The 17,331-nt window shown below is 34.6% G+C and overlaps 1 protein-coding gene across 2 annotated transcripts in view; it reads left to right on the top strand.

Moving 5' to 3' along the window:
* The window catches only part of itpkb (inositol-trisphosphate 3-kinase B), a 70,198-nt gene extending 53,608 nt beyond the window's left edge, over positions 1-16,590 (top strand). For both annotated transcript variants that reach the window (XM_056481040.1, XM_056481041.1), the window contains exons 6-8: positions 5,422-5,523; positions 7,945-8,016; positions 10,148-16,590. In XM_056481040.1, coding sequence (XP_056337015.1) covers positions 5,422-5,523; positions 7,945-8,016; positions 10,148-10,360 — 387 coding nt within the window. In that variant the 3' untranslated portion in view covers positions 10,361-16,590. The remainder of the gene's footprint in view (positions 1-5,421; positions 5,524-7,944; positions 8,017-10,147) is intronic.
* Positions 16,591-17,331: the final 741 nt, after the last annotated feature.

Genomic DNA, 17,331 nt, shown 5'->3' with positions numbered 1-17,331 from the left:
AAATTTGCAAAAGATATAAAATGTATCAATGTCACATTCAGCTGAATGTTTTTTTAAAAGGTATGAATTCCTAAAACACATTAAGCTTAATCAACAGCACGTGTGGCTAAATATTAAATAACAATTGAATACCCCCTTTCAAAAAGGGTATAACAATATCAACAGATATATAATAAGATATAATAGGATATTTAATAATAAGATATATAATAGCAACTATATATAATTATATCAATCTCAGCAAAAACAGATGAGTTTTATAGAGTTTATTGGTGTTCTTTTATTTTAGAAAATCACAAAAGAGCTGCGTGATATGACATGATGCATAAATGTGCATTAAAACCCTTATATTGAGCAGTCTACAAGTGTCTGTTGCCTTTATGTGAATAATTTCCCCAATAAATAATGTATAGCCTGTTTATCCCTCATTTAGCATTCTGGTCTACTGATGACACATAGCTGATTGCTTTACAGAAAGTTAATTTACTCTTCCTGCCTCTCTTTTTTTCAAACTAAGAGTCCCACATACAGTGGCACAATAAGCACTGTCGCCTCACAGCAAGAAGGTCACTGGTTCGAGTCCCGGCCAGGCCAGCTGACATTTCTGTGTGGAGTTTGCATGCTCTCCCCATGTTCTCGTGGGTTTCCTTCGAGTAAACAAAATTAGCCATAGTGTATGAGTGCTTGTGTGAATGATTAATAGTTGGCGGTTCATTCCGCTGTGGTGACCCCTGATAAATAAGGGACTAAGCCAAAGGAGAATGAATGAATGAATGAATGAGTCCCACATACATAGTATGTTTAACACAAGCTTGAATAAACTTAAAAATAAGGACAAAATAGGGCGGCGTGGTGGCACAGTGGGCAGCACTGTCACCTCACAGCAAGAAGGTCGCTTATTCGAGCCTCGGATGGGTCAGTTGACATTTCTGTGTGAAGTTTGCATGTTCTCCCTGTGTTCACATTGGTTTCCTCCGGGTGCTCTGGTTTCCCCCACAAGTCCAAAGAAATGCACTATAGGTTGGATAATTGGATAAGCTAAATTGTCCGAAGTTTATGTGTGTATATGAGAGTGTATGGGTGTTTCCCAGTGATGGGTTGCAGCTGGAAAGGCATCTGCTGCGTAAAACATATGTTGGATAAGTTGGCGGTTCATTCCGCTGTGGTGACTCCTGATTAATAAAGGGACTAAGCTGAAAATAAAATGAATTAATAAATGAATGAATGAATGAATGAATGAATAAGAACAAAATAATTTCATTGTTGTAATCTCACAAGGAAATATTGTGGCCAATCAAACATGACCTGGGATGTGCATATTAATAATCCAGTGTGCAGCATAAAAGTATGTAAGTTGTTTCAATTGGCCTGTTTTTCACCACATCTTTACACTCAGAAATCTTACATGGGAATGAGGAAACTTGGGTGTTTGGTGTTACATTCATTACTAAGCACTGACTGAACACTTATTATTCAGCTATGACTAGGTAGATCCAGATTTTCATTCTATGGCACCTTTAATAACACTAGTGTCCAAGATACATCATCTAGATGGGATCATCGCCAGTGACGTATCCTGGGGTCACACAGTGTTTCGGGTCTTTCAACATCAGACATTTGAATGCAAGTCATTTTATAAAATCACTTCACATTTCTGCTTTTAAATTCTTTAAAATCTGGCTCCATTCACACCATAACCTTAAGAACCACACTATAATCTAAATCTTCTGATCATTTATATTTAAAGCTGTCTAATGAACGTTATGCCACAACAATGCCATCAAGTGAGCTTCACTGGAATGATAAGTCAATAAAGGCGCTGTTTTCTGTGGAATCGCGGCGACACTGAAACCCACATTTCTTTAATTAGATCCTGGATTTCAGACCGAGGTGAAGGGGCAGGATTGGCCTTTTTCAAGAGCTTGATTGTGACTGAATGTTTCTGTCACACACACACACAGCCTGTTTGTGGCACATCCTTTGAGCCTGACATCAGTCACTGACAGGCCGCGGCTCTCACAACATGATTTCAGTTCTGTAATTCAGGCCTACCGCACACCACCCTATAACGTTCATGGAAAATGTCAAAAAAGGCTTAATGCGAACTCAAAAACCTCAGCTAATTAAGTCAAACTAGGCAGCCATGATTCCATTAAGACGAGGAAGAGGAGATCAGATGGCTTATGTTTGGTCTTTATCATGATTTTCCAATCTAAATCTTTGTTACTGAGAGCTCTGCAGATGTCCTGCATGAATAATACTAACAAGAAGTTGTCCTTTTCACTTTCCATTTGCACAAAAGGGCAGGTTCTCCCCCTCTTTTACTCTATTTGTCAAAGGGGATGCCCTAAATAATGTCTCTTGTTATGTCTGTGGCTGAGCTTCCTGTTGTTTGCTTATATCTGTAATCTTTTTAACCAAGATGTACATTAATTCATACTCTAAAAATATCATGTTTCCTTGAAGATGTTTACTAAGACGGTTCTGTTATAGTTCAGTCATTTACACAGATCTTTAAAGGGGCTATATGTCACATGACAAAAAGTGTCATAAAAAAGTCATATTTTAGCAAGAACTTAATGCAGACATATTAGTCATTTGAATTTGCATTAGCAGCAGGTAAGAGGCTTGATCATTCATTTGTGTTGTTTAAATCTATTGTTACTTTTTGCATAAAACCTACCCTGTTCAGACAGTAATGCATAAAGAATTTGTTCTGACCAAATCATTTGAATCAGTGTTGGTGACTCATTAAGTGAATATTCGCTCTGACATGATCAATTGAATCAGTGAATTGTTTAGTGGAGACTCACTTTGACTGAATAATCTGAATCAGTTACTCATTAAGTGAATATTAGCTCTGACATGATCAGTTGAATCAGTGAACTGTTAAGTGGAGACTCATTCTGATTGAATCAGTGACTCATTAAGTGAATATTTGCTCTGACTGAATCATCTGAATCAGTGAATCATTAAGTGATTATTTGCTCTTACATAATCAAGTGAATCAGTTAACTGTTAAATGGAGACTCGCTCTGATTGAATCAGTGACTCTTCGCTCTGATATGATCAATTGAATCAGTGAATTAAGTGGAGACTCACTCTGACTGAATCAGTGACTCATTAAGTGAATATTTGCTCTGACATGATCAACGGAATCAGTGAATTGTACAGTGGAGATTCGTTTTGACTGAATCATCTGAATTGTTAAGTGGAGACTTGCTCTGCCTAAATCATTTAAATCATTAAGTGAACACGCGCTCGGACATGATCCGTTGAATCAGTGAATTGTTCAGTGGAGACTCGCTCTGAATGAATAATTTGAATCATTGAATCATTAAGTGAATATTCCCTCTGACATGATCAATTGAATCAGTGAATTGTTAAATGGAGACTCACTTTGACTGAATCATCTGAATCAGTGACTTATTAAGTGAATATTTGCACTTACATGTTCAGTTGATTCATTGAATTGTTAAGTGAAGACTTGCTTTGTCTGAATCAGTGAATCATTAAGTGAATATTTGCTTTGGCATGATTAAATTAATCAGTGAATTGTTAAGTGGAGACTCACTTTGATTGAATCATCTGAATCCTTAAGTGAATATTCACTCTGACATAATTAATTGAATCAGTGAATTGTTAAGTGGAGATTTGCTCTGACTGAATCATCTGAATCAGTGAATCATTTAGTGAATATTCGAACTTACATGTTCAGTTGAATCCCTGAATTGTTAAGTGAAGACTCGCTCTGACTGAATCAATTGAATCATTAAGTGAATATTCCCTTTTACATGATCAACTGAATTAGTGGATGCTAGAAACATGTTCAGATGATACTAACATCCCAAAACATGTTAATGCAAGCAACATGCTAGAAACATGTTCAAATGATACTAACATGCCAAAACATGTTATTGCAAGCAACATGCTAGAAACATGTTCAAATGAAACATGCCAAAATATTTTAAAGCTAGCAACATGCTAGAAACATGTTCAAATGATACTAACATGCCAAAACATGTTATTGCAAGCAACATGCTAGAAACATTCAAATGATACCAACATGCCAAAACATGTTAATGCTAGCAACATGCTAGAAACATGACTAAATGATACAAACATGCCACAACATTCTAATGCTAGCAACATGCTAGAAAGATGTTCAAATGATACTAAAATGCCTAAACATGTTACTGCTAGCAACATGCTAGAAACATGTTCAAATGATACTAAAATGCCTAAACATGTTAATGCTAGCAACATGCTAGAAACATGATTAAATGATACAAACATGCCACAACATTCTAATGCTAGCAACATGCTAGAAACATGTTCAAATGATACTAAAATACCTAAACATGTTACTGCTAGCAACATGCTAGAAACATGTTCAAATGATACTAAAATGGCAAAACATGTTAATGCTATCAACATGCTAGAAACAAGTTCAAACGATACAAACATGCCAAAACAATTTAAAGCTAGCAACATGCTAGAAACATGTTAAAAGACAATAGCAATGTTAAATCATAAACATAATTCTGTGCTAACAGGTTTGTCTAATCTGGTACAAAACATAGATTACCATGTACCATCAGTGTTTCCTCTAGGATTTATTTCCAGCTGTGGCGGCAGGCCTTTTTTTACACAGATCTGCCAACTACCTATGGCATTATTTCAACGACAAATGTCGTGAGTGCAGTATTACAAGTCGAGATCTGATTTATGTAATACGAGCATGCAAATCTTTTTGCGCGCAGATTTCCTCTGTTTGTGCACAAAACTTCTTGTGCGCCCTCAAATATATGCTGCTCAAGTGCACTTTCTTGTGCGCTCTCAAATAAACGCTGCTGAAGTGCGATTTAGTGCGTTTATGTAGTGAGTTTGTCTCCAACATTTATTAGATTTGCTAGGAATATTTTTGAATGTCTCCAACAGACCTACAGAGCGCCATTAATGCGTCCTGAAGTAAATTGAAATGGCTATAAACTCCAGCAAGATAAAGACATAATATGCAGAGCCCAAGACCTTTATAAAGTATAATTATGGAAACTGTTCATCATAACTGACAGCTACGCCGTGTTTGCTGGCCTCACACACCTGTCAGTCAGTCAGCACGTAACCTTAAAGGGTTAAACAAATAGCGCACAGCACTACTACGGTTACAGAAAAGTGCGCACTGTTATAATTCACTTATCTTGTAATACGTTTTGGTGCGATTATAACCCGCTAGTAAAAAAACACAACTGAATGATTTGAATAAGAAGCTGTAATGTAGCCGTGGTGGGATGAATTTTGGTGTGGTGGCCCGCCACGGAAGAATGAATGTAGCGGAAACCTTGACCATGATGTAGAACTACTTTTTTACTTGTTTTTATTTTTTGACCAGTACACTGAGTTCATCTTTCCCTTTTACAGAAAGAGGACGGAACGGTAAACAGGGACTTTAAAAAGACCAAGACCCGAGAACAAGTGACCGAAGCCTTCCAAGACTTCGTCAAAGGAAACAAGAACATCCTGGTAAGAGTGTGTGTGTTCACGTGTTTCAGCGCTTCAGGGCCTTTTGCCTGTCTGTAAGTCTCTGAAAGTGAATAGGTGGAGCTAAACTCTCATTTAGCCTCAAGGTTGTAGATTGTTTGAGTGCAATGAATGTTGGCCTGCTGGAAAACCACCGTTCAAGTTGCACACAAACTTGATTACACAGATAAATACACACATGCAAATGCGCAAATATTTCCATAATGACACATGACTGCCATGTGTGTTTTTGTGGCATTTAAGTACTGTAAATGCAATCTAAGCAGGTTTAAATATTAACAAGGTGTTGGCACCTGGACAAAGACATTTAATTGCAGGATTCCCACGTAACAGGGGTGTTTCCTTATAAAGCTCAACCTTATAGACAAACATTTCCAGAGAAACTGTCCTTGGCTTTTGGTGGAGCCTTTATTTAACCCTATGTTTGTCCACAGTGTGTCATGAAAGCTAATGTGCATCCTGATTCATGTTCTGTGATTCATCTGATAAACGTGCTTTAGATATTAAAGATAAATGTGCTTTTATTTACACACACTGAACATAGTTAACTGCTCATTTAATGCTGAAATTACTACTTTGGCATAAATTAGAATGGAGCATGGAACTGTGGTTTGATTTTACTGTGTACACACCAAGGTTATAATAGTGTTTTCATTCGTTTTAGTTATGTTTTCATTCTGTTTTCAAATTCAGTTCGTTTTAATTCATTTTTAGAGGTAGATTTACTCGTTTTTATTAGTTATTAGTTTTTATATTTTGAAATTACTTATGTTTAGTTTTTATTAGTTTTAGTTTTTTTTTTTTTTTTGTATCTCAGAATTTAAGGTGCAAGATTCAAAATCATCAGAATAAATATTGTATAATAAAAACTCAACCAAAGATAGGCTACATTTTTTGACACATGAACACTACCATTACCATCTACCCATCCTCATATTCAAATACAACAGCCCTTGAGTAAAATATGTGTGCAATGCTACTTCGGAGGTCTCTCATGTTAGGACTCAACATATCAAAAATATGTAGTCAGCAGTGATAATTTCAGTCAGTTAGATTATTACTATGATCTGAAAAGTTTCTTACAATTACGGTTGGCAACCCAACTGAGGCAGGATTCGCTTATATGAATTCCATTACGACTTCCATTATGACATTACGAACGTTTCGCCAGATCCTCTCATTTAAGCCCTTGCTTTACCCGTGCTGCAGCTGTTCAAGTTTAGTTCAGTCACAGCAGGCTGTCATGTACTGTTTGTGCTCGGTTCACTGAATCACACATGCGTACTGTATTATTGGTTGACCGCTTCACAAATCTGATCTCAGTGTACTTTTATAACTCAGTATATATTGGTTTATTTCGAGTCAGAGGGGGTGTCAGGCATGTTAAAAAGTAAGTTATTTGTGTATTAAGTGCGTAACGTTATTTGAGACGTGAATCGTTTCTCGATTCATCGATTTGGTGAATTAGTTCAACCGGTTCACTTAGAAGATCCGGTTAAAAAGAACGATTAGTTGGTGATCACTAACACATACAGTAAACAAACCCATTATTGGGCACAGATGGGTTAAATTAACACTTTTAAGTGTTTGCTTGGGTCGTATTCAATGTTGTCTCCGTGCTGCTGTCATGTTCATGTCGCGGGAGCAACAGTGAGGATGACTAGAGGAGGACGGGCTTGATCTGGCCAATGGCATTAGGATTACAGACTCTGAGGTGGCATAACAAAGACAAAAACGAAGGACATTTTTTTATAATTTTAGTTTCAGTTAGTTTTGTTTATAGACAATATCGTTTCAGTTAGTTCTAGTTGTTTTTTTAAAAACTCTCGTTTTTATTTTTATTTCAGTTAACGAAAATGTTTCTTTAATCCTAGTTTTCATTAACTATAATAACCTTGGTCCACACATACACACACTCTCATAAAGCTATAGACGTAATGATTTTTATATTGTATAGACTGATCGGATTCAAAATACTTATTTCTACAGGTATGTGATTTATGCGCCGTTTTCCTCATTTAGACCAAAAAAAAAATGTCCACACAAGGTCTAAAAATTTACTGGTATTGCTATACACATTGTTTGTGTGGACATTTGGTCACAACAATGAGAAACTATCTGGTTTAGTATGGGTTGACTTAGGGGTGGGTTAATAATAAATGTAATTACTGAAATTAATTACAAATGTAATTACATGCAGATATCTTTTTAAATATAAGTGCAATGTAAAAACACGTTTGTACATAAGTTCATGATTATTAATGATGATGATTAATTCAAAAGTACATAGTAATTAAGACCACTTCATATAAAATTGAACCATATACTTTTTAAATGCATGGTTATTTTTATAGGTTTAATATTATTATTGTTTTGTTTTACACGTTGTCTCTTTTCCCATAGCATTCCTATCTGAACCGGCTGAAAGAGATCAGGGACACTTTGGAAATGTCACCATTTTTCAAAACGCATGAGGTAAACAGTCACTCTTTTGTTCATCATTCTAAGACACATTGGCTACACTTATAACCATGAAGCAACTAAAAGAAGTGACCTTTTCCTCATTCATGTGACAACATCAGCATGTGAAATATCCCTAATACACAAAAGCATGTATGGAAAGAGCAGCTCTGTATAATAATCTGATTACACCGCATGCTGGAAACAAGAATAGCAGCTTGGTTGTATGCAAATCCTCACACAACTTCTAATAGACTTTGAAAACAAATATGCTAAATCCGCTTTATGCATCGCCAGTGTCAGAACTTTGTTTTAATACAAGGTGGTAAAACAGGCAATGTAAACACCCAGCCTTGTTTATTCAAATTGATAACAAAAACAAACTGTATGGTGGAAAAACAGGGCACAGGTATCTGTTTAATAAGTCATCTTATGTTTGCTTCACAAATTTAATGGAAACAGGATATTTGTGTCTCTATTTTGTCATGTTTACACATGTACTTGTGATAAAGGATTTAACCCTCATAATGTATTTCTGTGGTATAATGCATAAGAAAAAAAAAAAAAAAAAAATCAATGCTTTAGACCAGGGGTGCCCAAAGTTGGTCCTGGAGGGCCAGTGTCCTGCAGATTTTAGCTTCAACTTGTCTCAACACACCTGCACGGGTGTTTCTAGAAAGTCAAGTAAGAGCTGGATTAGCTAGTCTAGGTGTGTTTGCTGGACACCAGCCCTCCAGGACCGAGTTTGGGCACCCCTGCTTTAGACCATCAAAAAAAATGTGCATTTTTACAATTATTTAGGAATGGGTGGTTACAATTTTTCTTTTAAATAGTTAAATAAACATAACAAAAACTATATGGGTAATTTTAGACCTGGATATATATAGGGTTGAGTTCCTTACAGTGTAAAAAATACTTTTAAAATGATTATATTAGTGTCAAAAAACTGTATAGAGCATTTATTAGTCAACCCCATATTTTCAAACATTTTTAGAACTGAAAAAAAATATTGCTTGTTTGATGAAAGCTAATGCAATTAAAATTCATTTATTTTGTTTAAAGCTTTTCAGAGAGTTTATGTTATTTTGATGTTGTTTTGTTAGAAATAATATGCAGATTTCATACATTCAAAAGAACTAACTTAATTTATTCCAACACTAGAAATAATCAGAAATATATGTTCTTATATATTCATGTATAAATTCATGTAACTAGAACTAACTAATCTGCTTCACACTTTATATGGAATATACACGTTTCAGTAATAACGGCAGACTAATTACCTTAAGACAAGCACAGCGCACCCAAACACTGCAGCGTTTTTTACTTTTCTCTATAAACTTGCATCGGAGCTGCAGCAAAGATTTACCCATTTGTCATTCTCTGAGAAAATGGTTGATGGTCACCTAGTTACAAGAGACGCCAGGGGAGCACGAGCGCCAAGTCCATTCCACACAAGTCAAGAAATCCACACGAATGCGCTTGTCACCTCAGGTCAGAATAACAACACATGCAAAAATGAGTGCCGTAGAGCAGCGGTGAGGATATTGTAAATAAAAAAGGATGTATGGATGCCGCCAGAGAGGCTTTTTGGTTTCTTTTCTTGTGCATCCCAGCCACTAGCTCCTATCTGATTTTTTTGCATAGGGGTAATGTAGTTATTCAACTTCACAATTTGTAATGTTGCAATATGTATTTGAATAATGATGGCTGGTTCTTTTACTTGAAAGCTCAGATTTGATTATCATAATTTGTGTTGTTGACAGAGTTTGAGGTTTACTGTATCGCTGTTATTGACACCTTACAGATGTTGATATACCAAGTTTAAGAGCCTCACACTTGTTTAACACTTGTTTATTTTATTATAAAGAGATCAAATATTTTGTATAAATAATTTTGTTTTTGACTATTAAAACAATTTGCCTTAGTAATGCAAATTATTTTGGTAAATTAAAATAAATAAAGTGGTTCAAAAAAATCCTAATATTCCTAAATGTATTGTTAAAAAAATATAATCAATAATTGTTAAATGCAACATGATATCGTGATAATGTTTATGCAATATCGCCCAGCCCCATGTGAAAGCACCCTAAAACATTTGCGACATACTCTAAAATTTCACACATTTCCCCTCTCTCGTGCTCAGGTGATTGGCAGTTCTCTACTCTTCGTCCATGATAAACGGGAGCTGGCAAAAGTGTGGATGATAGACTTTGGGAAGACGACTCCACTGCCGGAGGGGCAGGAGCTGAGCCACAGGGCCACCTGGATGGAGGGAAACAGAGAAGATGGCTACCTCTACGGCCTGGACCACCTCATAGACATTATTTCGAATATGCTTGGTCCTAACCCCCACTAGAGTAAGAGGAATTGATCTCTACATCGGCACTACAATTCAAGACCTCACAGGGTTTTTCCTAAAGCTATCCTAACCGATCGGCCTGTCTCACCAAACAAAACAAAAAAGCAAGGTGTAATACTTAAAACAAAATGCCAGCCGCAGTGGCCTTTAAACGAGCGTGTATGTTTGTAAACTTGTAGATGCTGTATATATAGTGTAAATGCCAGTGTTTCGGTTCAGAAACATGTGTGAATAGGATATTTGCAGATATAATGCTTTAACAGACAGGTGAATCTCAAAGCCACACTTGCTTTATGCTATATGCTGTTATGGAGAAGTGTAAAGCTGTTTTACTCGTGATTGTCTTAATATTTTGTTTTTAGCCTCTTTTTATTTGGTTTGGTAATTCACACCGTGAAACTAAAATCTAAATTTAGGTTAATTTAGGTCTATGTTCTAATGTTAAAGCCTAACTACCACTCTTTTTCAGATAGATATATTTACAGGATTCAAATTTTAGCGTTTTTACCCAGTTAAGATGCAAGTAGTGTTAAAATACATGGTTTATACGGAGTGCCTATTGTAGAACAAATGAAATTATCCCATTTGGTGGATGGTCTTACACTGTGCTTCAATTCTGAAATTGTTTATATCGACATTCCATAAATGCATTCATTATTCTGTCAAAATAGGTCTGGGTATCGAAACCGATTTTCTAAAATTATTAATGATTACAGGCTATCAATTCAGTTGAGACTTTGATTGACCTAAAATGATATAAAAAATGATTGGGTTACACAGAATATTGCTTCTTTTTAATTTATTGAAATTAAAAGTAGTTAGAGTCAATGGTTTGATGAATCATTGGTGTTCATAATTGATGTTTTTGAACAGATTGTAATAGTCTTTCGTTTTGGGAATGTGGCTAGACTTCTGGTCAGGATAGATTTATCCATCCAGTTCTGTTAAAAATATTAATAATTTCCTTCACATTAATATATTCCCATCCATACTCAGTTGTCTAAATTGGACTGCACTGGACACACTGTGTTTGTGATTCATTTTAGATGTAGAATTCTGAAACCCTGATTATTAGTGCAAACAGACATGGTGACATTTGTTCAACCTAGATAAAAAGGAACACTTTTAACCCAAATAGTTGATATTACTAGAAAATTGAGTGGAAACTCATTGCCTTAAACCACTTATGTTTTTACACCCATAGAACTACATAAAACCTTGATTTTTATGTTAACCTTATTTACTGTTGGGGATGTTTTCATCCACTATAGGGTGGTTTTATGTCTTAATTTGGCCATATTTTTTTCTGTTTCAGCTAGCAGAATGATTTTTGGTGACAAATCTTATTGACACATAATTTGTGAAAATGCCTTGATTTTTGCTTTTGATGAATACCCTTTTGTTTTGTGGGATGAAAACATCCACTGAATTAAACTGCTGTAAAAATGCATCAGATTAATATTTTTATCTTTTTTTGTGGCATAAATCTGTTAATCAACCTCAGTCCTGATAAAAACTACTAAATTGCTTAGAAAATTACAGGATTTTAACTCTTTAATTGCCAAATTTATAAAAGATGTCACTGATTTGGTAAAAAACACACACAAAATTACATATTTTTAATATAAAAAGTAATTGTGGATTGGATTTTTTTAAACCTTTAATTAAAGGTAAAGGTTTAATCAATGTGAAACAACATTGCCTTTGATGCAATGTTTTTGATTCATTTTCATTTTTTTTCTCCATAATTTACTGTTGGTGACTGTTTTTGAACCATTGACTTCTATTATAACCACGTTTTTTTTGATTACAAAACCATGACACCATATAATCATGCATTTTTGATTGTTGGTGGTTTTCCCTGTTGGAAAGAGGTAATATTCATAATTTCTACTGTTGATCATCAGTTGGCACCATTAACCCTTTAGATAGGCCTATGCAAAAAAAGCTTAGTTTCTGGATTTTATATGGAGTATAACAGCAAATTAATGTGTGTATGTGTGTCTGTGAGTGTGAGAGAATGACCTTTGCGCACTTACCTTGATGTGTCTGAGAAAATCAAAATATGCATCTCAGCTCTCAGAACTACATGGAGTAAATAAAAACAAAGACTGTGTATTTATGCACCATCAAGTGTGGTTATAATGGAAGTCAATGGGACAAAAACAGCCACCAACATTAAATTAGGAAGAAAAACTGAAAATCTAACAATGCATCAGTGTTGTTACTAATCAATACTGTCCAATACTGTGATAAAAGGTAAAAAAAAAATCCAGTTAACAACTACTTTTTATATTGACGTCATTTTGTGTGGGTTTTTTTTTTTTCACCAAATCAGTGACATCATTTTTGAACTTGGCAAAAAGAAATTATATTTATCTGAGGCATTTTTACTGCAGTTTAATTCAGTGGATGTTTTCATCCCTAACATAACAAAAGGGTAGTAAATTTAAACCGTTTTAAACAGTTAAACAGCACAAGGGTTACTTCTAATTTAATTAAAGTTTCCTCATGAGATTGGGCTGGTTAATTCAACTAGAGCTCTTTAGTTTCACCTTTTGTAAAAACTTAAGTGGTTTAATTTTCTAGTAAAGTCAACTATTTTGGTTAGGAGTAAAGTTTCCACCATCTATAGGACAAATACTTTATCAAACAGCCACTTAGTAAAAGGGATATTTAGAATGGATATCTAAACTATTCCAATAAAGACCAAGAAGATTAATTAGAAAATCGATATCTTTACCCAGCCCTATGCCCAAGTGGCCACAATAATTAAACAAGCTTCAGGGTTTTTTTCTCAGGAAGTGGCACCCATTCAAGACGACTCTTTATCTGTCAACAACGCCTTGTCTCGACAGCACTTTGTCTAAGGACTGCAAACTCCATTTGACCTACAACATCTGTTGACCAAAAACGTCAAACATTCCAAGCAAGTTTAAACACTTAAAAAAAAAAAAAACAGGACTGCAAATGCCTTCTAACTTTGGAATCACAATAAAATAAGTGCTTTTCAAACAGCCCAAATGGCATTTTAATAATACAGACCGTGACCTTAACCTTCGTACACATCTGTTAACCTAAAATGTCAACCATTCCACGCAAGTTCAAACATTGCGGATATAGTCACAAGAGCCTTACGAAGTGTTGTTCTTCCTTTGAAAAGTGCCTGAGGCCTCTGAATGCTGACTCTCCCTCTCTTCATGTTTGAGAGAAGAGATTGTTGTTTGCATGACTATTTGCCATGCAAAAGACCCATCCCTGCATACCCCCAAACAATGAGATAATGCTCCAAGCAAAATATCGCTGCGATAAAAACTAATTTGTTGGTCAGTATGGAAAACATATGCTGACACAAGCATAAACGCAATCCGTGATTAGCGCTTGTTGATTTAGCTCAGGGCGAGGAACACCCCGGGCGGACCTACAGATGGGAACGTCAGTAGAGGCAGAGGGGTGATTGAGAGGCCTCCAATCAAATGTCATCGCAACTTTTTTTTCACCCATTATATATTTGTGACGATATTTTGTTGTTTTAAATAAATGACCTTTTTATGAATGCAAACGGAAGAGAGAGGACAAAAGGTTAATGGGTGGTTTATGGAAACTCTTCTCAAATGGCTGTCCTACAGATCCCTAAACATGCTGAAAATTGAAAGGAGACATAAAATAGGTCTAATCATAGCTGCTGTATGTATTTTATTTTAAATAAGCCTGCCAGTAGGGTGTGCAATACAATGCACGTCATGATTTTGCCAAGTATGATGCGATACTGGATTAACATCTATATTGATCCTGGAACATCATTTTTCTTCAAAAATGTAATTTATACCTATACCTTACCGCTAACTCCAACCGTAGCTGTAAATTATTCCCAAAATAGAGTGGAATAATAGTTAGATAACAATCATGTAGAAGTGCTTAAACCTAATCATAAGCCTAAACTCAACATAAACTGTAAACGTATCCCTTAATTCTGATTGGCTGATTAGAACGTTGTTTCAGGATCAACATAGATGTTAATCCAGGAACATGTCCTACTTGGTGAAATCAGGTTGGCGGCAATACTTATACTAATACTTAATACTGAAACTAAAAATTCTGGATGCAGTTTGACAAACAAAAAAAAAGCCAAAATTCGAAAAGCAAATAATAGAAAGCGATTTTGAACAATTTTTTATATAGTTTTAACAAAACAAATGTAAATTATGCTGATTTAAAAAAACACAAGGCATTAAAATAACCACATTTTAACGGAAGTTACATTTTATTGAGAGTAAACGAGTTTGAGAGGTGCCGTCTTACCAGCATTATCATGACAACACAGTAGCGCCATTGGTGAGCATGTGCAGTTCATGCATAGATATGTATATGGCTAAATGAGTGGAATATCCACCGAGTGGTATATTGAGAGATTCTGAACTTTGACCGCTGAAATTAATTTCTGCATCCGAAATCACCTACTACTCGAGTATGTACTATATTTGAATTTACTATACGAGTATGAATGCGACTAGTATGAATGGAGCTTGGATGTACTACATCCACCATTAGTAATTATCACGTGACCTACCGGCGTCGGTTGCGACATGCATTGTCTGAATAGTCATATAGTCGTAATAGTCACATCACAGGATCTGCAATGTCATGTTGGGATTATGATTAACCAGGAATCACAGTTCAGTAGACATGATTTGTAGAGTCATTGTGAATTATAACCATAATCTAATAGTGTTCTCGATTTTTTTACTTGAATGTGTTTTTTAGGGCCTGTGATTTAAAGGCAAATTTAAAAAAAATTGGGCAGAAGAAATTGTAACGTTTGCCGCTTTTAAAATGAAGACTATATCGTGTTATTTTAGATTTGATAATTGAATTTCTGTCCATCAATATTGTTCGAGTCCACATAAAAAACCACAAAGAGTTGTTTAGTTAATTTTTTTTCTTTGTTCTTTTGTTTTGGTCTGTGCTTTATTTTAAGTTTTTAAATTTTAGTATATTTTATTCAAATCCTACAAAATTGTCCCAATAAATGTAAAAATTATGAATTGTTTCCAGTAACTTAAGTCATATTGTGAAATTATATTCATATCGCAATATACATCGCAGAAAAGTTGCAATGTAATTTTTTTCCAATATTATGCAGCCCTATAGTACATACGGAAGGATGCGATTTCGGATGCAGCCAATGTGCTTTCTGCATTCAGTGTGAAAATCTGCTTTAACCATGCAGTAAATACAGCGGTAGGGAGCTAAACACTGCTGGGCAGTGGATAAGTATAGCCTTTTTTAACAAATTTTCAACAGCTGAAAATTCGATGCATCCTTGATATACATAGTCTATGTATATCCCTCAATTTGCAAAACGAACAAAAACTTGTATTTATATTTGAAGAACTACCTACTGGCGGCTATTATATTATCCACACTCAAGTTATCAACAAACACATGAAACCTAAGCTGTAAAAAAAGATTGAATTAGTCTGCCAACAATGCAAAAAAATATGTATTAATACTACATACAACAACAGAGCTCTAAAAATGTGACACATATAACAGAAATAATATGAATTATTATTATAGATTTAAAATAAAATAATATGAAGAAAAAATTATAACAGAAATAAAATCTGTTTTAATACATGGCCACTTTTTTTTATATTTTTACATTTGTGTAGGTACAGCATTTAGTGCAAAATGTCTAAATCTAACTTGAACTAGTATTTAAAACAAACTAAATTTCTTCAGCATTTTGAGGCATATAAAATACTTACAGCAGCTTCAATGAGGTCTATTCTCTCAAAAATGATGTTTACTTTTCACTAAATCCAAAATTTTCCCTTAACAAACTAAAAGTGGAAGTAGGGCTTCCCCTGCTGTTTATGGTGCTGTATTGCAGAGAACAAACAAAACTGACCAAGTCCTTCTTCTTGCCCTTGAGATGTTTTACATTTCATGCCATATTTGTGAAAGGTCAATAATTTGTGGGGACTTTTAGTGGTGTCATATGCTTACTTATATTTATATTTTGTTACATTTTGCACAAAAACACTACATGTAGCTGCATTTTTTTTCTCCTTGTTTGTTTGGCTTTACCTCCCATATCTTGGTGATGTAGTGGTTCACTGTAATGTTAGCTAAGCCCATTGCTGTGTAAAAAATGTGCAAATGTCTTCAGAGTGTGCTCTGTCTCTTTAAGAAAATAAATCTCTGAAACCAGTGCTATTTGACCCTGTTGCGTTATGTTGGTCAGGGCCTGTTTTACACAACAAACATTTCTGCTTTAAAACTGCTTTACAGCTGACATCTAGATTTTTAAGAAGGTAAAATCTAGCAGCTCTACCCTGATGTTTGCCATGAGAATATGGAATTAAATTATTTTGCTTGGTGGTACAATTTGTATAGAAATACGATGTATGGAAAATGGGGGAAAAATAATAATAATAAAGTAACCATAACTTGGAGTGAAGCTCAAAAAAAAATAAATAACTAAATAAATAAATAATAAAATAATTTTAAAAATATATAAAATAAAAATAAATTATCTATAAAATAAAAATAAATTATCTATAAAATAAAAATAAATTAATATATATATATATAGACCACTTACATTTTTTTATTTATTTAAATAGTCAAAACATATACATTCGCTAATCAACATAGCTAACAACACAACATACATATAAACATAGTGCTTTAACATTGTGTACATATAACAGGGTTTCTGCAGGTTTCATTAAATCCAATTTAAGACTTTTAAGACTCCTTTTAAAAGCAATATGAATGAGATTTTAGACTTATACAGGGCTAATTAGTAAGAATTTTTTGTAATGACCCAGTTGGACCTATGGAATAAAAAAAACAAATGTAGTTATTTCTTAACCGCATATTTTAATGTCAAAACAAGAAAACTCTAATTGTATAGACTTTTTTTCAAAATAATGTTTCTTTTTTTAATGACAAGTTTA

This window comes from Danio aesculapii, chromosome 20, assembly GCF_903798145.1.
Source record: "Danio aesculapii chromosome 20, fDanAes4.1, whole genome shotgun sequence".
Taxonomy (NCBI): domain Eukaryota; kingdom Metazoa; phylum Chordata; class Actinopteri; order Cypriniformes; family Danionidae; genus Danio; species Danio aesculapii.
This window is presented reverse-complemented; position numbering and strand designations above follow the sequence as displayed.